Consider the following 22686-nt stretch of genomic DNA (forward strand, 5'->3'; position numbering starts at 1 on the left):
TTTTTTTTTTGCGGTACGCGGGCCTCTCACTGTTGTGGCCTCTCCCGTTGCGGAACACAGGCCCCGGACGCGCAGGCTCAGCGGCCACGGCTCATGGGCCCAGCCGCTCCGCGGCATGTGGGATCTTCCCGGACCAGGGCACGAACCCGCGTCCTCTGCATCGGCAGGCGGACTCTCAACCACTGTGCCACCAGGGAAGCTCTTCTTGTTTGTTTTTTATAACACTGCCTCCATTTTTGTTTTTACCAAACCTATTAACCAAGTCCCTATAATAAAATCCCAGTTCGTGTGCTGTTTAATTTTTGGTATGTCGTCAATACTTATTTCAATGCATCAGGTATCTTTTAATCTGTTCTGGAAGATTTGGGGACCTTTGGGAGGTTATTTTAATGCCAGGAATAATTTTTTTCTATTAGCCTCTCCTTTTCATATTTACCTACTTTCTTCTCTTCATAACTTACTTTCTGTTAATGTTGATCAAAAGAACTGTGAGTGCTGACCACAAATATGACACTGAAAAGATGGACCCATGAGAAGAGAAAAATCCTCTTGCAGGTTCCTTCTGAAAATACACAGCCTTTCTCCCTTTCCCTCCGTAATATTCCCTGAACTCTCTTTGCTGACACAGTTCTACTTCTTTCCCATTGTCCTTTTACCATCCTGTTGTCCTCATTCTGTCTTCTCCCCTCCTGCTCCCATACTACAGTGATTATATTGTGTGCTTATCTTAAATCAGTATATTCCCCCCCTTTTAGGTAGAGAAACAGACATAAAAGTGAGAAGATCATTAATAGAGGAATTTCAGTTACCCCCAAGTTTAATCCTAGCTCTGTGATAAAATGATATAGTTCAGGTTTTAGTCACTTCTCTCTGTGTGTGTGTGTGTGTGTGTGTGTGTGTTTAATACCTTATTTCTTCAGGCCATAATTTTGTGTCACTAAATTTCAATATTTTTTCTCAACCAGAAAGATTGACCTGCTAGTCCTGATGCTCTAAGGAGAATTTTTACTCTGTGCAATATTATATCCCACATGATTCTTCAGCTTTGAATTGAGATCTGCTTAGTCTCAAAGAAACTGCTTTTATTTTTGAGTTGCCATCACAGCTTTGAAATGCTGAAATCTGTATCAAGTAATAGGTATACTGGATGCATGCCAAAGTAATTTGTTACTATACAAAAGAAGTACGTTTTCAGCCCAACAATTGGTTTGTTATCCTTATTGCCATTGTCAGTGATAAGCTGCATTGGCTGTAAAGGAGTGATTTGCAGTGGTTTGAATGATTTGTAGTGGAACAAAGGCAAAATTTTACTCTGTACAACCTGAGTATTTGTAATTAGTAATTAGCCTTTTATTTAAAAATTCTGTAAAATCGGGCTTCCCTGGTGGCGCAGTGGTTGAGAGTACGCCTGCCAATGCAGGGGACGGGTTCGTGTCCTGGTCCGGGAAGATGCCACATGCCTCAGAGCGGCTGGGCCCGTGAGCCATGGCTGCTGAGCCTGCGCGTCCAGAACCTGTGCCCCGCAACGGGAGAGGCCACAACGAGAGGCCTGCGTACCGCAAAAAAAAAAAAAAAAAAAATTCTGTAAAATCCACAGTCTTTGCTAGATGCTCTTGTAAAATATTCTGTAAAATCCACAGTCTTTGCTAGATGCTCAGTGCTGTGTGCTTACATGATTAATTTCTGCAGTAATGTAGAATTTTCACTTAGAAGGTAACCAGTACATTTTAAATATGTATGGAGCTTAGTACTTTCTATTTTATTAAAAAATTTTTTTTAATTGAAGTGTAGTTGATTTACAGTGTTGTGCTTGTTTCAGGTGTATAGCAAAGTGATTCATTTATACATACATATATATCTTTTTTTTTTAAAGTGAACACTTTTTAATTAATTAATTTATTTTTGGCTGTGTCAGGTCTTAGTTGCAGCCCATGGGATCTTTCGTTGCGGCATGTGAGCTCTTTGTTGCAGTGTGCAGGCTTCTCTCTAGTTGTAGCACATGGGCTCCAGAGGTGGGCTCTGTAGTTGTAGCATGTGGGCTTAGTTGCCCCGCGGCATGTGGGATCTTAGTTCCCTGACCAGGGATCAAACCTGCGTCCCCTGCGTTGGAAGGTGGATTCTTAACCACTGGTTAACCTTATAGGTTATTACAAAATATTGAGTATAGTTACCTGTGTTATCAATATATAGTAGGTCCTTGTTGCTTATCTGTTTTATATATAGTAGTGTGTATTTGTTAATCCCAAACTCCCAATTTACCCTCCCCATCTTTCCCCTTTGGTAACCATAAGTTTGGTTTTTATGTCGGTGGGTCTATTTCTGTTTTGTATATAAGTTCTTTTGTATATAAGTTCATTTGTATCACTTTGATGGGTTTTTTTGTTTGTTGTTTAGATTCCACATATAAGCAATATCATGTGATATTTGTCTTCCTTTGCCTGACTTCACTTAGTACGAAAATCTCTGGGTCCATCCATGTGGCTGCAAACGGCATGATTTCATTCTTTCTTATGGTTATAATGTTCCATTATATATATATACACCACATCTTCTTTATCCATTCATTTGTCTGGACATTTAGATTGCTTCCATGCCTTGGCTATTAAGAATAGTGCTGCAGTGAACATTAGGGTACATGTATCTTTTCGAATTACAGTTTTCTCTGGATATGTGCCCAGGAGTGGGATTACAGTATCATATGGTAGCTCTGTTTTTAGTTTTTTAAGGAATCTCCATACTGTTCTCCATAGTGGCTACACCAATTTACATTCCCCCCAACAGTTAGGAGGGTTCCTTTCTCTCCACGCCCTCTCTGGCGTTTATTATTTGTAGACTTCCTAATGATGGCCATCCTGACTGGTGTGAGGTGATGCCTCATTGTAGTTTTGATTTGCATTTCTCTGATAGTTAGCAATGTTGAGCATCTTTTCATATGCCTTTGACCATCTGTATGTTTAGTACTTTTTAAAGACATGGTAAAGAGTTTCCAAATGGATTTTGAACCTTTTTAAAGGAAGAATGCTTTCCACATATGAGTTATGTGATTCATGGTACCTAGAGGAACTAAGGGTAATCAGTAATGTGATAGTACAGTTAAACTGAATTTTTTTGCCTAAGAAAATAATCCTCTTTTGTTTTAGACCTTTATTAAAATTGGGAGAGAACCTGGGAATAGTCTTTATGATGGTCCTAAGATTCAGTCATTTATTCATTCATCTTACATGTGTTTATAGAGCACTGGAGGTACTGGGCCAAAATCTCTGCCTCACGGAGCTTATAGTCTAAGATAAAACTCATGCGGAGTGTAGCACCGCACAGAGTAAAAATTCTCCTTAAAGCACCAGGATTAGCAGGTCATTCTTTTTGGTTGAGTAAAAATAATGAAATTTAGTGACACAAAATTATGTCTTGAAGAAATTAGGTATTAAAAAAAAACACAGAAGTGTCTAAAAATTGAACTGTATCATTTTATCACAGAGCTGGGACTAAACTTGGGGGTAACTGAAAATTCCTCTGTTAATAATCTTTTCATCTTTATGTCTATCTCCAGCTAAAAAGGGGGGAATATACCGGTTTAAGATAAGCACACAATACAATCACTGTAGTATGGGAGCAGGAGGGGAGAGCACTGACAAAAGCAGGGAAGAGAGAGGATGAGATCTTTAGACAGCATGCCTAGGAAAGGCATCGCTGAGAAGGTCCTGTGTGATGAAAGGGGCAGGCTGTGTAATATCCGAGGGAACACAAGGGCAGAGGCCTCAAGGGAAGTGCGCTTGGCATGTTTCAGGAACTATGAGGCGTCCAGTGTAGTGCAGGGTGCGGGGAGAAGACTAACTGGGGAGCATGCACTTCATGTGGGGCTTGGTGGACAGTAAAAGACTTGGGCACCATTCGCTTTTCCTGAGAGGGATGGGAGGTTTCTGGAGGGTTTTCAGCAGAGGACAGTGTGGTTTGACTTGTGTTTTTAACCCAGTGTGTTGGCAGTGGGTTTCGATGTTTGAGTAAGGAGGTTAAGTGTGGATATATTTGAGGATGGGGCCAACTGTGTGTGGCATGTGGGAGAAGAGGAGGAATCAGGGTGACTCCCCAGATTTAGAGCCTGAGCCATTGCAAGAGTGCACTTGCCATTGGCAGAGGATGTGAGGGAGCATGTGTTTGGGGAAGTAACAGGGGTTCTGTTTGGCATGTTTAAGTCTGAGATAGGATGTCCAAGAGCAAATGTGGAGTAGGTAGGTGGATTAGTTTATCAATCTGGATTTCAGAAGAGACAAAAAGGCATATAAATAAAAGCCAGATTTCTAAGGTGGGGTGAGATCCCCTAGGGAGAGACCTCTTATAAAGAGCCCAAGCACTGAGTTCTAGAACACCTCAGAGTGTAGACTTCAGGGAGGCCTGGGGGACCCTGGACAAAAGGAGCAGCTGGAGAGGCAGGAGGGGGAGCAGGAGAGTGTAGGGTGGTCCTGAGGCCGGGAGAAGAGGGCGCCTCAGGAGGAGGGAGTGGTTGGCTGTGTGCGGGGTTAAGTCACGGGAGAAGTGGCACTGGTGTCAGCAATGCGGAGTCTTTGGTGCTCTTGATGAGAGGTTTCAGGGCAGGGGTGCGGGTAGCAGCCTAATCAGGAGGGATTCAGGAGAGAGTGGAAGAGAGCGATGGGAGACAGCAGTACAGGCAGCTCCCTAGAGGAGTTTCGCTTATAAAGAGAAGGGGAAAGGAGGGTAGCAGCTGAGATAGGAAGGGAAGTTTTTGGTTTTGTTTTTCTTTAAATGGAAGGAATAACAACATGTTTGTACAATGATGGTAAAGGTGCAGCAGCCAGGGAAAAATTTTGATACAAGGGAGGGAGAATTTCTGATTGGTAAGAAGGTGGGATATTTGACCTGCACTAGAAACATATTCATGTTGTTCATTTGTAGTAAAAGGAGAGAAGGAAGGATACTGGCTGGATATAGCTATTGGATGGTGGGAGTTGTGGAAGTTTTCTCCTGACTGTTTTCTTTGAAGTAGGAAACAAGGTTGTCAGCTGAGAGTGAGGCTGGGGAAGGGGATAAATTGGAACCATGAGGAGAGAAAACTAGTGTGGACCTATCCTCTAGGAGAGTAGGAAAGAGAACGGTGGGTTACGTGGGTATTAAAGTCACCTGGCTCGGGGGTGTTGGAAAGACTGATGGGAGGCAGTGGTTACAAATTCCTGTGGAACATGGAGGGTGGCCTCGGGAGCAGTGACTGGCCACAGGTAGTGAAGTACAGTCTTCTGTGACATTCAGAACTGAGGATCTGTGACTGAAGAAGGGAATGGAGGGCACCTGCCCCCTCTGTGCTCTCCTGGTGGTGCTATTGGAGAGGACTGTGGGAACAGCAGTGTGGGTAAGACTGGAGGGCCAGGGGATTTGTCGATGACTGGGGCACTGGGAGGGTTTCAGGAGACCAGGAGATGGGATCAGGAAAAGGGATTAAATATATTCTTTGGAGAGAGAAGATGGTATAAGCAGGTGGAGACACAATGGAAGAGAGAGTGCCTAATGAATTAAGCTGAGTAGAAGAGCATGAGTAGACACTTCATAGTGCTTAACAACAAAAAAAGGCTCGAGGGACGTTGAGAAGCAGCTGTTCTTTAAATCTCCTGAAGACAGGACCAAGGGAAAAGGCCATTTTAGTTGTGTCAGTGTCGAGGAAGCCGATGCAGGAGAGTTTTTCCTTTGTCTCTGAACGTTTCAAGAATAAGGCTGTTTTCTCTTCAGAGCTTAAACATAATGGGATAAACTGGGTAAATTGTTTAGATTGTGCATTTCTTATAGTACCTAAAAATTTGAAATGACCCTGTCAAATGAGTGTCCTAACAAATGTATGGCATATTCTTAAGTTTGATCTCTGTGGCAAAATACAGACAGTTTAAATTGATAATTTAAAAAATATTCTTAGTTATAAGTGCATAGGTTATTCTGATATTTCTTAATGTTGAAGATTTTTAGTGTATCCCGTGTTTTAACAGGTTGCGGTATTTTACAGAGCTAGTCCAAGGCACAAGATGAAAATTATTAAGGTGGGTGTCTAAGAATCACACTGTTTTATCTCTGTATCCAAAATGCTACTGCTTGTCTTTCATTATGTTTGCATTACTACTGGGAATATTGATAGAGCATTAAAGACAGAAGTATTGTGAAGCAAAACAGGTGGTTTTTTAAAGCCTGAGATGGAAACATTAATAGAGAATTTAGTTTGCAAAGGAAGATGTGGAAGAAAACTTTAAGGAAATATCTGCGAATACAACCTTCTTTAAACATTTGAATAATGTAGAAATATGTTCTGACAGGAGGCTATAGTCAAATCATCCCAGTGTGAATAGGAATAATTACTTAGAAACTGAATAAACGCAGCAAGAAAAAAATGTTTTGAGAGTGTGAACAATGTTTAAAGGGCTATGATTGTTTATATTAGTCAAATATATACAAAGCAGCTGACATGGTACCATCAGTTCATGGACTTATTAATCACAATAGTGCTGCATTGTACTGAGGTCGTGGTTTCTTGGCCTTGGCACTGTGACACTGTGGGCTGGATAATTCTTCATTGTGAGGGGCTGTCCTGTGTGTTGTAAGTTTAGCAGCATCCCCGGCTCCTATCCTTTAGATGCCAGTAGCGTCCCTGAAGTCATGACAATCAGAAATGTCTCCAGACATTGCCAGATGTCCCCTGGGAGACAAAATTGCCCTGAGAACAACTGTGTAATTGACTCTTCATCAGGCTCTACACATAGAATTCATAGAATTTTCACACATGGAAATATTAATGGCAGCTTTTTCTAAGCTTTATCTTAAGACCTCCATATATTTATTGAAGTTTTATTGAAAAAGTGATTGTCTGTTTTATTTCCAGTCTTTAATTATGTGGGAAAGAAAAAGAGAGAGGATTTGTTTATCCCCTTATCTGTGTGGAAGCAGCATTTTAATCAGAACTCCTCCCTCCCACATCTCCCCTCTCGCCCCCAGTCTCTGCAGAAGAACGGGTCGGTTGTGGCCATGACAGGAGATGGAGTCAATGATGCAGTCGCTCTGAAGGCTGCAGACATTGGAATTGCAATGGGTCAGACTGGCACAGATGTTTGCAAAGAGGCAGCAGACATGATCCTGGTGGATGATGATTTCCAAACCATCATGTAAGTTTTCCTTCAATGAATGCACATCAGAGTCCCCTCCCATCCTTTCTTGCACCCCCTTCATAGAAAAGACTTTAGCAGTTTTAGACATTGGATAAACTAAACTTTTTTACTAGATTAATTAATCTTATTTTGTGTACTAGTGTGTAGTTCGGGGTAAAATTATTTGTATGGAATGGACATAATAAATGGCAGGGCTATTCATTTAAGAAATATTACTGAGTACCAGCCAAGTGTCACATTTCCTGGCCACTACTGTTGTGATACAGCAGTGAACCCTCATGTGGCCTTTATTCTAGTTAAATTCGGGCTCACAGGAATAAGCATGTGCCTGGCCTTACAGTAAGTATTATAAATAAAGATCCCATCCATATCTATTTCCTTCTGTCAGGAATTGTTCATGTTACTAATGATGCAATTTATCATTTGAATAGATTTGTTTCATCCACAGTTTCTAATTGCTTTAAGATTCTGCAATACCTGCTGGTTGTTTCACAGTGTTCAGGTGGAGGTCACTTGATAATCATCTCTTGAATGATCTAAGTCTTAGTTCAGTGATGCCCTGTGTGCCTCATTAACTCATCGTGGCCTCAAGTGGAGCATGTGGGCCCTCAGGACCCAGAATTGCTAGGCTCTTAAAAAGATATAAGATATTTAATTTCCATTCTTAGAATTGTATAAAAATCTTGGAAGATAGGGCAATATGTTTATAAAACAAATATTTTCCTAGATTGAGCAAAATAAATGAGAGAATTTACATGGATCTTTGTAAACCATATTCTTTTTATAATTCTGATACAACATATACCTAATTGTGTGTAGTAGCAACAGATGGCTTAAGTTCTATAAGTTTTATATGTCTCATTGCCATTTAATTTCTAACCTACATTAAATTAACCCCTTACCATGCATGCCTCTTGTATCTTGAAGTAAAATAAACTTGGAGGGGTAAAGAAGCTCATTATTTTAGTATTATAAATGTGTATTATTGTCTCTTGTGTAGAAACACAAGATGTGATTTTAATGTTGAAATGTCTTTTTAAGAATAAAATTTCCTGTGTTATGAAATTAGTTTGGGTAGAGTGTAGCAGGCCAGACTTCAATTCCTTGCCACAGTAGTGTTTCCTTTTTGTTTTTTTTCTAGTTTTAATTATGTGAAGAAAATAATAGATTTTCTTATTGATGTGTGTGTTTTATCAGTTGGAAATTTGTTTTCAAAATTAGTTCCACAGTATTGATATATCCTTATTTTTCTGTGATAATATTTTCTCACCTAATTTTATTTTTAACTTTCAGGTCTGCAATTGAGGAGGGTAAAGGAATTTATAATAACATTAAAAATTTTGTTAGATTCCAGCTGAGCACGTAAGTTTGTAAGAAGTTGTGACAAACTTATGGGTCTTACAGATAAATTATTTGCGAAGTAGAATTCAAACAGAATGCCTACAAGCTTCTGGGCTCTATTTCTGAGGGTTGTCCATATGTAAAAGTTTTCCAGTGTGAAAATTGAATCCTGTCCTAAATCTAAATATGGCATGGTAAAGAGGTTCTAAGTGTGATAATTATTTGTCTGTATCATCATCAAAATATATAAACCTTTGTGGCTTATTTAATAGCTCCTGAAGTAGAAAGGGGTGTCAAATTTTAATGTTTCTTCTTGGTATCTTTTTCCAAAAGTAGAAGGGCTTTTCTGTAGTCCAAAAACAGTTATGAAAATATCATTGAAACTATTAACTGTTATCTGAACTCAATTTAAAAAAAATCTTCCTCTATTTGAAGGTCCTTTATTAAAATGCTGTGGATCATAAGGGTTAACTCTTAGCTTCAAAATGTTCACACTAATGAAGCAGTAGGTTACTTGGAAATACGGGCTTCCTTTAAAAGAACAGTAGTAACATGAGAGTTTTAAATGCTAAGAAAGTGATTTCATAAAATTAGCAAGAATTATACTATGCTGACACATTTTTTAAAATGACTCTTTTCTTTCGATAGGAGTATAGCAGCATTAACTTTAATCTCACTGGCTACATTAATGAACTTTCCCAATCCTCTCAATGCCATGCAGATTTTGTGGATCAATATTATTATGGACGGACCTCCAGCTCAGAGGTGAGAGTTTTCTCATGTAAATTTGAAAGACAAGGATGGCATGCTATCCTGATAATTAAGCTCTAAGACTTCATCACGGATAGCGTTGGAAATCTCTGCAGCATCGTGTTTGTTATAATTTGTGTGATGTTAGCATATCATTTATTCTCTTGGAGTGCTCATTCATGCATTATGATCTGAGCTTTTAGGCTGTTAGATGCCCAGCCTTAAGTTGAGAACCCGGGAGGGAACAGTTGCAGTCCCTGTCCTCGAAGTAAGCTTTTTGTTTCTTAGAATAGGTTGTAATGGAGAAATCTCTGGCTTTAGTGCTATTACCATGGTTCTGTTGCCAGTCTTAGAGACTTTGGGAAAGTATTGAAGGACCTAAGCATCTAAGTATCTTCTTTTATAATAATGGGGCCCTAGATGTTGCTTTCCTAACACAGAGTGATACATGTCAGTGACCGTTACAACAAATTATCCTAGTTGAAACTTCCTTGCATGAAAGATGGTTCAAAGTCCAGTTGGTAGGTCATATATTTCAGGCCATATTTGGAATAAGTAAAGCTATATGTAAATAAAATTTGGGCAATTTTTTGAATTTGATTATCAGTCCCCTCCCAAAATGTGCCAAATAAACAGAAAAGGAAAGAGTGATAAAATCTTTGGTTATTTTCAAGTGATCATAGCCAAGGTTTTCTTCATGATTCAACATTTTGTTTCCAAAAGAAGACATTTAGTTTCCGGGATAATTGAGGTCAATGAAGTTGTGAAAGTAATAAATCCAAATCTTACTTAAAACTTTAATTCACTTTTCTGTTTGTTTTGAAGCCTTGGAGTAGAACCAGTGGATAAAGATGTCATTCGTAAACCTCCACGCAACTGGAAGGACAGCATTTTGACCAAAAACCTGATACTTAAAATACTTGTTTCCTCAATAATTATTGTTTGTGGGACTTTGTTTGTCTTCTGGCGGGAGGTATACTCACTAGATAAGCTGCCTTATTAATATTCGTTCTGCACAGTAGGACTCGGTTATTTTTGTGTATTAAGCAGAAGGCTGGAAGTTACGAGAGCTCTTTCAAAAATAGAATAAAAACATTTAAACATAGTTTGATTTCAGTATTTATGGGTTAATAGAATTCCTGATTTATATATTAGAGTTATTTAAATCTGCAGAGAAGTATCAGATACAATAAAAATTAACATGAAAACTTGGGAAGAAGGTAGAAAATCTGAGTCTTTAATATAGCTACTTTCATGTCATCAAGAAAGTTCTTTTAGCATCCAGTTTATGGTTTGGGAAAAGACTTTTTACTTTATGTAGACTACAGCTATTCATTAGGTGACTTATTTAAATGGCGTATGGGAAATTTAGGTTGCTTATATGTTTTATATCTTAAACTAAAACTATTTCATTCTGAGAGGAAGACAATATTAACCCTTTAAAAGCATGTAGTATTTGTTCATTAAATTCAGCCAGCTGAAAATCTTTTTTCCTCTCGACAGCTGCGAGACAATGTGATAACACCTCGGGATACAACAATGACCTTCACATGCTTTGTGTTTTTTGACATGTTCAATGCACTAAGTTCCAGATCCCAGGTATGCTTAGGTGATCTTAGCTGACTAATTCAATTGGGTTAGGGTACTCTCTAATTGTAAGTGGGCAGAGTTTTTAGCTCTGCTTGCTTTTGTAGCCATGGTTATAGCCCCGGATATAGCCTTCCTACAAACATGTGCCTCCAGAATGTGTCCTAAGAGGGATGGGGCATTTGGGGAGATAAGCCTTAACTTTGGCTAGGAGATCAAAGTAAATCACAGGTGTCATCACCTGATTTTTCTTCTTTTCATTTTCTTATTATCTGTAGCTATATGATAGGTTCAAGTTAACATTATCTGAGGATAGGACAAAGCTCATGGCTTGTGCTAAGATGGTATTAGCCTCATTATAGAAGCAAGTATTGTTAGAAGTCCAGGAACAGCTTTGTGCATATTAACTTTTTCTCATTATTTCCATCAGTGTGTCAAAGCTTAGGAGATTTAAAATTTTCTTTTCTTCCCATGCTTTATCTTAAGGTGGATTGCCTTCTCTCTCTCTTTTTTTGAAAATTTATTTATTTATTTATCCTTGGCTGAGTTGGGTCCCCGTTGCTGTGCGTGGGCTTTCCCTGGTTGTGGCAAGTGAGGGCTACTCTCCATTGTGGTGCGCGGCCTCCTCACCGCGGTGGCTTCTCCCGTTGCGGAGCACAGGCTCTAGGCATGCGGGCTCAGTAGTTGTGGCTTGTGGGCTCTAGAGCGCAGGCTCAGTATTTGGTGGCGCACGGGCCTAGTTGCTCCACGGCATGTGGGAACCTCCTAGACCAGGGCTTGAACCCATGTCCCCTGCGTTGGCAGGCGGATTCTTAACCACTGTGCCACCAGGGAAGCCCTGGATTGCCTTCTCTTGATTGAAGTGCTTTGTTAGAAAATAATGGGCTAGAACCTAATGGTACTTTTTCAGAGCATGTTGTTTTTAGAAACTAGCTACATTTGAGGGCTGACTGTTCATTTCAATTTAAGAGCACCATATAAATCCTTAACTATATCTATTACCATTCACCATGCTAGAACTTTACAAGTACAGTGAATTACCATTAATTTAGACTAATTTTTGAAGAAGCTTTAGTATTTGGTTTTTGTTTTATGAAAGGCATTTTTACTTTTTCACTACACATGTAACTAAGTCCACTCTTCGAGAAAGGTTTTTATATTATGTACCTTAATGAATGATAGAAATGATTCAGCAAAATTATCATATACAAATAAAGTTTCTTATGCTTTGGAGGACTAAAAGAAGTTTCTGTGGTCTTTATGTTTTTAATAGCATCACTCTTAAAGCCCTTGATGAAGAGAAGCTGCTTTAAAATTTACCCTATTCCATTTATATTATTCCAAAAAAAGAGTTAAAATTTAGAGATTTCATGGTACTACTATTGTAGGATTCAGTCCAGGTTACTAAAAATTGGAGGTGAGTGTAATAATAAAGAAGTTGTTTCTGTGACCAAGGAGTAATAACTGAACTCTCTGCTCTGCCAACAGACCAAATCTGTGTTTGAGATTGGACTCTGCAGTAATAAAATGTTTTGCTACGCAGTTCTTGGATCCATCATGGGACAGTTATTAGTTATTTACTTTCCTCCACTTCAGAAAGTTTTTCAGACTGAGAGCCTAAGTATACTGGGTAAAGGAAATGTTATCTTTATAATTTATATATTTTAAATGAGCTGTATTTTCTAATGCATCTGTTCTAAGAAAAATTTTCTTCTAAAAAGTGAAATAAGTGGCTTGCTTTGAAAAATGTGTGTGCTCTGTTTTCTCATTTGGAAATGTTTAGGGGAGTCACTCTCCCAACTCTAGGTTTTAAACTTTTTTTGTAATTTTTTTCTTGTTAATTTTTTATAGGTTGTCACTTGTCAAAATCATATTTGGTGATTCTGAAAGATAGCAAATCAAAACGTGTTACAGAGTAATTGTAGTTTATAACTTTTTAATCTTGTATGAAGAAGAAATTAGACTTAAGCTCACTGAAAACCAAATGGCTCTTCTTTAAAATTACCATTTTGATTGTTAAACTAATATTTTCCTATTCTTATTTGCTAATTTGCACATTCTTATTTTATGAAATAACAGCCCTAATAGCAGAGAGTTTTATTAAGCTGATGTGAAGACAGTCATTATTATTTCACAGACTGTGCATTAAATGCATCACCATACAGTACATTTAAAAGTTAATCTTCCTATGTAAGTGTGAGAACGGATGCATTTTATGATAATGCTAGTTCTAATTCTTGGGTTTTTAAAGGTAATTTGGATATTTATGAATCACTGTATTTTTTGCTGTAAGTTAAAGTTTACCTTAGAGTTGAACTAGTTTAATTTCAAGATTTTAATTTCGTATTCATATTCCTTCCTCTTTAAAAAAAAATGGAGTTTTAAGGAGACCGGTGCAGTTGTTTGAAGCAGTAAATAAGAACGAGATAGCGTGGATACCATTCTAAAGATATGGTCTTTAAACAGTGACTTTCAAGTGGAATAAGATGCAGATTTCTAAGTAATCTTCAGATAGACAGTTAAAAAATCAAATTAGTCACCACTGCTTGAAGAGCCTTTAAAAAAGGCTGTGTGATCTATTAAATAGAAAACTCCTCTAGTGTTGCTGTTGTTAAAGGTTGTGGTTCTCGGTTATGGTTCAGGGCAAGCAGTCAGAGGACTTGAATTCTAGTTCTCTGGCTGCTGCCTGTCCTAGCTGTGTGACTTAGATAAGTCATTTAGTACCTTTGAGCCTTACTTCCCTTATTTTTAAACTGAGGCCGATTGTGGCTACTTTGTGGAATGGTTGAGAAATAATGTATTTTAAAGGCTGTGGTAAAATGCTAGAAAAACATAAGTTATTAAGCTCTGCAACTGTAAGTTTAAAGAATTGTAAAACCCAACGTACTTTCTCTTGCAGATTTGCTCTTTCTTCTGGGTCTCACCTCGTCAGTGTGCATAGTGGCAGAAATTATCAAGAAGGTTGAAAGGAGCAGGGAGAAGATCCAGAAGCCTGTTAGCTCGACATCGTCGTCTTTTCTTGAAGTATGATGCATATTGCATTCTTTTATTTGCAAACTAGGAATTGCAGTCTGAGGATCATTTAGAAGGGCAAGTTCAAGAGGATAATGAAGATTTGAGAACTTTTGAACTTTTTATTGACTAAAAATGAGTGTTGAAGACTTGATTTGAGACTTTAACCTGCTGACGGTCCCAAATGAAATTATGCAACTTTGATAACATATTCCTTGATTTAAATTGGCTTTTGCGATTGAGTGGAACTTCGTAAAGTGTATGGGCAGTTATTTAATTTAAAAAACAGGCAAAACCTGAACCACCTTCTGCACTTAAAGAGGTCTAACAGTTCAAATACACAATCTATCCTAGATAAATATGATTTTTTTTAATTTTTAAATATTGTACTATTTATGGTGGTGGGGCTTTCTTACTAATACACAAATAAATTTAATCATTTCAAAGGCATTCTGTTTGGTTTAGAAGTTGATTCCCAGGAGTGCCATATTTCAGCTACTGTATTTCCTTTTCCTGCAGTGTAAGCAGCTCAGCTACCTTGTGTTGCCATTTTTGTTATCTCAAGTTTTTTTGCACAGGATGTGACCACTGTCAGATCACTGTTCTTTTCTTTCTTTTTGTGATTGAAAAGCTTATACTGCAATTTGAAGTAAATGTTTGCTTTCCTTAGTAAGTGTAAATGGTTGCCTTTTCTTTTTCTTCTTCTTTTGGTTTTTGGTATGAGTCTTTGGTCTAGCACAGTTAATACAGGGCTGTGGAGTGGCATTCTAGGTAGGGTAGCCATGTCTGTAATTAACACTTAGTCATGGAGTCAAAAAAATTTAAGACTGGTTGGGCTGATATTTATAGCAGGTGATGTTAATGTGTTATGCCTTCTTTTAGAGTTAAATATCAATACATACTTTGTCAAGCAGCACCTTGACAAAGTCATCTCCTAAATATAAATCTAAGTACCTCACCTGAATATCTGAATTTTATTACTTTTTAATATCTTTTTATGTGTACTTAAAAAAATCTTTCTTATGAAGTATAGAGTGGTAAACTTAAAGAATAAAAAAAGCCCCAAACCTAAACAGATGGTTTATGAAGCAGAGTTTAAGTGGAAGATTCTGTGCTGACCTTTACTCTTTGTGTATCTGCAGCTTTTGGGCTTAGGTTGCAGCACAGCCTGGAGCCTGCCCCTCTCCTGCTTCCACCATTGTCCTCTGCCTTGTTCTGCTTCACTGGGCGTGCTAGAGAAATAGATAGATTTGCTCTTGGAATGCCATCAGTTTTTGTAATAGCTGGATGAGGTACAGGTAATTTGCTTTGAGTGTGTGGCAAATTTGGGCCAGAAATTCAAAATTAGAAATACATTTTCCTGTTGAATATTTCTCTCTGAAACAGAAACGGGTCTCAAATTCTTACATGTTTAATTCTTCCTGAAGTTACTGAATTTTGCATTTTATAATTAATTTTTTAAACTGTCAGGATAAATCGCTCTCTAGTTTTTACCACCAATATTAAACTGCACTGTTAGCACTGAAGTACTGTTGTTAACGATAGGAAAGATACTTATTCTTTGAGTCTTGTTACTGAAACAGTTTAATATAAGGACCTGAGATATCTGCAGTTTATTCTGCTTTACTCTTTAAGGCTAGATAGTCAAATGTACATGGAAACCATTGTCTAATCAACTTTATCTTTAATGATGGTGATGTATCATATCTAAGTTTTGTAATGAGTTTTCTTCTCTGTTATAAGGACTTGAAATATGAAGTGCACGTCAATCTTTTGCTTTGCATTTTAGGTTCAGAGTATGACTCATATGAAATAAATGTGCCTATCGTATTGTTCAGATTTTAAACCTTCCCCCAGAATGATTTATTTTCATAAGTTAATGTTCTTCCAGTTGGGACTGTTCACATTAAAATCATATGGATGTTGAAGATACAGAAATTAGGCAGTACTCACAGTACATTGAATCTGTGATTTAAAAAGAAGTGAAATGTATGGTTCAGATATACTACATCTGTATAACAGATTTCCCATAGTAAAACAACAAATTAGGGTCTGTGTGTGTAGTTTACATAGCATATTATCAGAATTAGCATGGATAAATCAAATGCACTGGTATCTAAATTTAAAATTTTTCCCCATTTCCTGGCCCTGGGGCTTGCTAGAGTCCCTAACAATACTAACTTACGTGATTTTTCCCTGTTAGACTACCTCATGAAGTTTTTTGACTTCAAAGTGATTAAGTATCAGGGAAGAAAAGGAGCTTCAATTCACCAACTAGGTAGATAATCCTCAAATGATTCATACTGGCAGCAGAGGAACAAGGCTTAACATGTTCTCTCAGATTTTTGCTGGGCATTTCATGACCCAGAAATGGAACAGCCTGAAACCAGGCAACCTAAAAAACCTACCCCCTCAGGACACAGACTTCATTTAATAGCAGTAACCACACCCACAAGGATAAAACACATTTTTTACCTTTCATACCCATGCAAGGTACATCTTTTACATTGGTAATCTTTGTGAAGTCATTTCAAGTTTTGATCTCTTTCATATAGTACCTAAGTAAAGTGAGCACTGGCCGTATAACAGCTTCTCAGTGAAATGAATTGGTGGCAAACAATAAATATAAGATCTAAGAACCTTAATTAACTTTACCTTGCTTTCTGCCTTTGTCACTTGGCAATTCGCGCATTTTACTTCTATGTGTGACTCACTCAATTTAAATGGATGAATTAATTATCATTTCAGTAAACTTTGCTTTAGTACCTAGAATGTACTAGGAATAGAAAGGTGGTGGCATCCCTGCCCTTCAAGAGCTCATGGACTGTGTGTTAGCTGAGGATGTAACTGTTAACAGGCTGTCTGTTGAAAGTTAGTAGTGGTCTTTGCACATTTATTTAAAAAATACACATACCGTAAAATGAGTCCAGCACACATTTTACTGGAAGTTTCCCTTGAGATTGGCGTTTGGAAATCTTTGAAATGCCTTTTTAGAGTAAGCTGCAATCCAAATAGCAGCTGATTTGCATACTAGAACACGGTGTGGATAAATGTTAATCCTAACTGGTATGTGACTAGACAGATTATCCTGATAATTAAGCTTCTTTGAGATCAGTTAGCACTTGGTATGACTATGAACTTTTGTTGGGTTTGGGGGTTTGGTTTTCAGAGTTAGTTATTGTTAATAATGGATAATGGTTAACCAATCCTTGATATTAATGTAGGTATAATAGTCTGCAAATATTTTGGTAGGTTTAGATTTGGGAAGTTCTCAGTCTTAACTCTGGAAACCAAAGTGAAATATATGTGGTACAGTGGTAAGTGCTGCCCCAAGTGCTGCAGTAGCCAAAGGAGAGAAATAACTTCATAGGAGGAGGTTGTCAAATTTCCTAGAACTAGTGGCATCCGAATCAAGCCTTAAGTTGAGAATCTCCAGCCGAGAACAGCAGGATATTGTAACCAAATGGCATAGCCTCTGCAGAGGTGTTGGTGGCGTCTGGAAGGAACAGGTGAAAACCACAGGAGTCTGGGGCTAGGGCAAGGAGAGTATATATAATGTGAGGGCTGGACAGATAGGCAGGAGGAGCCTAGTGGTGAAGGTAAAGACATTTAGCTTGTAGCCTGCTGTAGGATTTCAAGACTGTGGTAAGAGTTTGGATTTTTGTCTTGTAACATGCTGATGGAAGCTCAGAGGGTAGACTGTCAAGACAAAACAGAGAGACTGATTAGAGAATTGTAGAAGCTTAAGAGGTAGAGGGACTGAGTTGTGGCAGTTAGTATGGAGCGAAAAACATGGGATTTCTGCCTTCTGAGAGAGAGCATTGACATGACCCGATGAGAGGAGAGGAAGATACTGCAGCTTCTGGCTTTCTGGCTTGGCTACTAGAGCTGTTGGGAGAATTACCAGAGCCAAGCAGCTTTTAGTGGGACACAGGTCAATTTGAAGTGTGAAGTTTGTGATGTCCTTTCCCAGTGGATATGTTGGATGAGGTTTCTAGCACAGAATGAGTTAAAGCCATGGCTGACTCATTATGAGGTAGTAAGAAAATATTAATAATTTCTTGTTACAAGCATCGATTTTTTTTATTTTTGATAAAAGTAAACCAATAAATGAATGTAAACTCAGCTTTGACAGAGTAAGATTTCTTTTAAAGTAATTTCTTTAGTATAGTTATTAAGAATTTATGGTAGGCAAGTAGAAAACAGTGTTGGTTTTTTTGTTTCCATTTTACTCATAATTCTTCCTTGGATCTTTCTAGCCTCGTATCTCACACATGATGTTCCAACACAATCCACTTACTGGTGTTTTTGGACAGTATTCCTTCAACTTGAAATACTTTTTCCTCTGTTTCAATTTGAGAATCAGAGTTTTTAACCTGTTCTTCAAAGTCCAGCTGAAGAGCCAACCAGGATGGCCTTTCCAGGTAGCTGTAAAGGTGCATGTGTCTGTGTGTGTGTGTGTGTGTGTGTGTGTGTGTGTGTGTCCGTCTCCAAATTTCCTCTTTTTCTTATAGGACACCAGTCATATTGGATAGGACCCACCTTAATAACCTCATTTTAACTTGATTCCCTCTACAGAGACCCTATCTCCATATAAGTTTACATTCCGAGGTAGTCGGGGTTAAGACTTGAACGTATTAATTTGGGGCCGGGAGAGTGGGAGGGGGAAGACACAATTCAACCAATAACAGTATTTCTTGTAAATACTGTTAAGAATAAATGCAGCTGTAAGTTTGGGCATAAAATTGTGGGATTTTATTTCTTAGAAAGCATTAAAATTTTAAGTCCAAGCCATGTAAGTGATACATCTGGACAGGAAATTTGCTATAATCTTCTCTTTTCATTCAAAATAAGTTGAGGTGGTGAAGTTTGGGTAGGAAAAATATTTTGAGGCTTTAGTTTTGATCCTTTGTAAGTTCTTCTCTGATCTAGACCTGCCAGCATTCCCGTGTACATGTGAGTGTGGGGCCTTCCTCTGTCTGCTCTGCTCCAGGTAGGCAGTGTTTCCTGTGCAGATCACGGGGCCTACCCAGCTCTGCCGTTCCACTCCCTTTGTGTTCAAGTCTAGCCAGATTGACAGATACCCTGGCAAAGGCCCCATGTCTGCAGTGGCCCCATGGCTGTCGGCCTGGCTGAACTGCCTTCACGCATCAGTCCAGGTCACACCAGTATTTCTTCAGCAGTAATTGCACTGCTCTACTTAGGTAAGGGTAGAAACCATCTCTCACAGTATTAAGAGCACACAGTGCCAGAAATTGGGCACATTGTTCTACATGACCATAGAGGTCCATTTTTGTTTTCTGAGTGTTTCCAGTTTTTGAACTCAAAACAAAATAAGCTCTTTGATACAGGTGTTGTTTTTTTTTTTTTAAATACCAATTCACTCAACTGTATTAAAAGCAGTTTTCTATTAAGGCTTTCCCTGTGATAAGTATAGTTAGAAGTGACAATTTGGTGTCATCTATGGTCATAAATAAAATACCATAATGCTTTGGCCATTTATTCTTTTTTCATCAGGTCTGCATCTTAAAAGCCAATATGAAACAACTTGTGAGTCTCACAAAATACTGTCTTTGAGCAGTATATAGCAGGCCCCAATGAGATGGCAGAAAAATGTATGCTTGATAGGAAAAACATGAAAAACTTCATTTTTAAGCATGTTCGATCGATTTTAGGGAGTTATAAATGAGTATGTCTTCATGGTCCTTTCTCATATTCATCCATATAGTTGCATAATAAGATTGCATTAGAATTTATAAGCATCTTTCTTCATGGAACAGGTTAGATAGCCCATGAATTAGTTGGAGGTGTTACAAGTTAGGGAAACAGCTTATTTTAATACCTTCCTAACTTACCCACATGGGGCTGTTGATTTAGTTTTGGGGATGACAGACTACTGCCCACAAGTTTTATTGGAACACAGGTACGCACATGCACTTCCATATTGTTACCACTGTATTCATGCTGGGGTTTTACAGAAAAAAATTGCCTACTCGTAGATATTCACAAAGAGCAGAATAGGCCTATGCATTGCATTCAGTGGACCAGAAAGGAAGTGGCGTCGATTTTCTCTACCGTCCAGTCTCCCAGCAGGATATTCTCTCTGGGATGGATGCCACTGATACCAGATTGGCTGTCAAAGACTCAGTCTGTTCTCAGAACGTCATCAACAGGAAGGACATGCCAGCTGTTGTCTGTCCCACCTCATCACCAAGGCTCCCTCTTCCTACAGTGGGTGGGGTGTTCTGATCTGTTGTCCCATCTGAGTTGTGCTCCTCAAAACACACACACCACACACACAACTCGCCTAAGTTTCTACTGCAGAGTCTGCTCTTCTCTGATCCACCTGCCCCTCCCACCCCCTTGGATCGACAGGAGAAGTGGGGGCTTCCCTCTCATCAGTTGCTTTTTCCTAACACACAGAAACGGGTGTCGTCGTTTGTGCAGGCTTACTATCAGTCCAGTCTTAGGGAAGAACAGAACCTTCTAAACCAAAACATATTTGCACAGTATTTATATTTCTAAGGTAAAAGTTATGACAGTATTTCTTAGTGAATTCTCCTTGGCTGTCCAACTTATCAAAATAGCTTTACAGAATGAATTATGGTCATTATACATAATAGGGTCAATTTCTTTGTTTAAAACAAAAACAAACACAACTTGCATAAATCTGGGAGCTTGAAGGGCTACAGTGCTTTGTGATTGGGAACTTGGATTTGTGGATGTCACCATTCCCAGATTTCAATACCAAAGGCCCCCTGCCCACCATTTTTACCTCGTTTTCCTTAGTTTTGGGGGGCAAGACAAGGGAACCTCAGAAGATTGCTCTCTTGATGCCATCCTTCCTAGAGTCTTCAACTATACAAACATTTCTCTGATTGTAACAGTACAACATACTCATTGGAGATATTTGTAAACAGAGGAATAGAAGAGGAAAACATTTCATAATCTCAACACCCAAAGACTAATCTAGGCTCCAGACATATATATCCAGCTGCCTAGCAGCTAATTTCTCAACACTTAAAAGCTGTGTTTAACATATCCCCAACAGAACCCCCTGGTTCCCTCATTTCCCCGCTACACCCCATCCTACACAAATGAATGACAACTGAATAGGAAATCTGAAAACAGAGGATTCTTTCCAGTCTTTTAATGAAAGCATAAAATGCTGTTTTTAGCAATTTTAGCAATAATTTGTAGTGTTTCTCATTGGTATGTTTATAAACCAATATGTTTATAAACCAATAAAATATGTCTATTTTTTTTAGAGTAATGTTAATATGTATTTACTCAAAGGCTTCCACGTCAGAGCAAGTTCACCTTAATAGGTAGATTAATCCACATCCTCCATTATGAAGTAGAGCTCATTACTGTGTATCCATGACAGCAAGCATTGAGACTGAAGAGTAGACTTGTATTTCCTGTCAACATCCTTTGATTTATTCCCCCATTACGAGGAAGACACATGAACCAGACACAGGAAGATATGGGGGGAGTGATGGCTGGATACACACATGGCCGTTTTTCAAGAAGAACCAGCACTTCAGTCAATCCTCCAAGAAGCGCTAATTATATGTATCAACACACCTGGAAAGTTTTCCTAATCTTGTATGCTAGCTCATGCGATGGTATTGGGTTGGCCAGAAAGTTCGGAGCCAACCCAATGTTTTCACAGAGTCAAATGATTCAGTCTCATAAAGTATCAAAAATCCAGTATTGAAATATTCTGATTGTTTCATTTTGTTTTTTGCAAAAATATTCCTAGGTATTCCTTGATCCTCATGACAGTGGGTTACATTGTACACAGAAATCTCCAAGTATCTCCTAAAGTGGTAATGAGAAAATTTCTTAAAATATGTATGATTTAGCTGTTTTAACGAAAGATTTAGCTTTATTAACCAAATACCTAAAATGTTACCTATTACTAGTTAGGACTAAAAGTGATTGTATGTGGGGGAATTCCCTGGCGGTCCAGTGGTTAGGACTCAGCACTTTTACTGTTGTGACCTGGGTTCAGTCCCTGGTTGGGGAACTAAGATCCCGCAAGCTGCACAGCAAGGCCAAAAAAAAAGGTGAACAGGCTTCGATTTTAGCATTATTTAGACCTGGAAAGAATGCCAGAGCAACGTATCCTGTATGGTTCAGAAAGCTGTTGCTTCAAGTGGAGAGGCATCTTTTTAATACATCTGTCCAAAAGAAATTGTATTTCATTTCAAAGTGATACAAATACAGAAGCATTTCTAGCTGCCTTGACTGAAATGCACCAATGAAAGACATTATGAGATAAATACCGAGTACCCCACAAACACTGCCCTAAGAATACAAGGTCACTATCTCTGGAGTGAAAGTTTGTCCTCTTACAGAAGTGGAATTATTTCTCCTGGTCTTAGGAGTGACTGCTTGCTGGATGCTGCTTGGGTTCATGGTGTGCCAGCCAGCCAAATAGCATGTGCTAGAGAGCAGTGCCCAGTGAACTCTGGAAACCTCACTACTGGGGAGACCATGTTTGGTTTCCTTAGGGTTATGGGGTAGGGCCAGGATATAACCCGTGCAGCTGCAGGAAGAGGGAATACCTGCTCTTAATTTTCTCCTGTCTCTAAACATATCCCAAACTCTTTCAAATTGGGTTTAAAAACACTACAGAAAATTCCTTGATAACAAGAAAAAAGGACAAGAGGGGCAAAGTGCTCACACAGGGCTAGTTCCTTCTGGTCTTTATTGTTTCCTGAGGTTGAGCTTGGCTGCCTGTTCACACTCTCCTGGCACTTCTCCGCTTTTCAGTGTGGCTTCAGCCTGGCAACTCTGCTAAAGCTGCTTTAATGTTCTCACATTCTTGCCCTTC

General features: G+C 38.6%; 1 protein-coding gene across 2 annotated transcripts in view; it reads left to right on the forward strand.

Annotated features, from left to right (window-relative positions):
* ATP2C1 (ATPase secretory pathway Ca2+ transporting 1) overlaps positions 1–15690 on the forward strand; it is a 119747-nt gene extending 104057 nt beyond the window's left edge. For both annotated transcript variants that reach the window (XM_024747854.1, XM_024747862.1), the window contains exons 20-27: positions 5988–6038; positions 6985–7151; positions 8448–8516; positions 9144–9260; positions 10071–10218; positions 10749–10844; positions 12321–12462; positions 13732–15690. In XM_024747854.1, the coding sequence (XP_024603622.1) occupies positions 5988–6038; positions 6985–7151; positions 8448–8516; positions 9144–9260; positions 10071–10218; positions 10749–10844; positions 12321–12462; positions 13732–13862 (921 nt within the window). In that variant the 3' untranslated portion in view covers positions 13863–15690. The remainder of the gene's footprint in view (positions 1–5987; positions 6039–6984; positions 7152–8447; positions 8517–9143; positions 9261–10070; positions 10219–10748; positions 10845–12320; positions 12463–13731) is intronic.
* Positions 15691–22686: the final 6996 nt, after the last annotated feature.

The sequence above is a fragment of the Neophocaena asiaeorientalis genome, unplaced genomic scaffold (assembly GCF_003031525.2).
Source record: "Neophocaena asiaeorientalis asiaeorientalis breed wild unplaced genomic scaffold, Neophocaena_asiaeorientalis_V1.1 scaffold33, whole genome shotgun sequence".
NCBI lineage: Eukaryota > Metazoa > Chordata > Mammalia > Artiodactyla > Phocoenidae > Neophocaena > Neophocaena asiaeorientalis.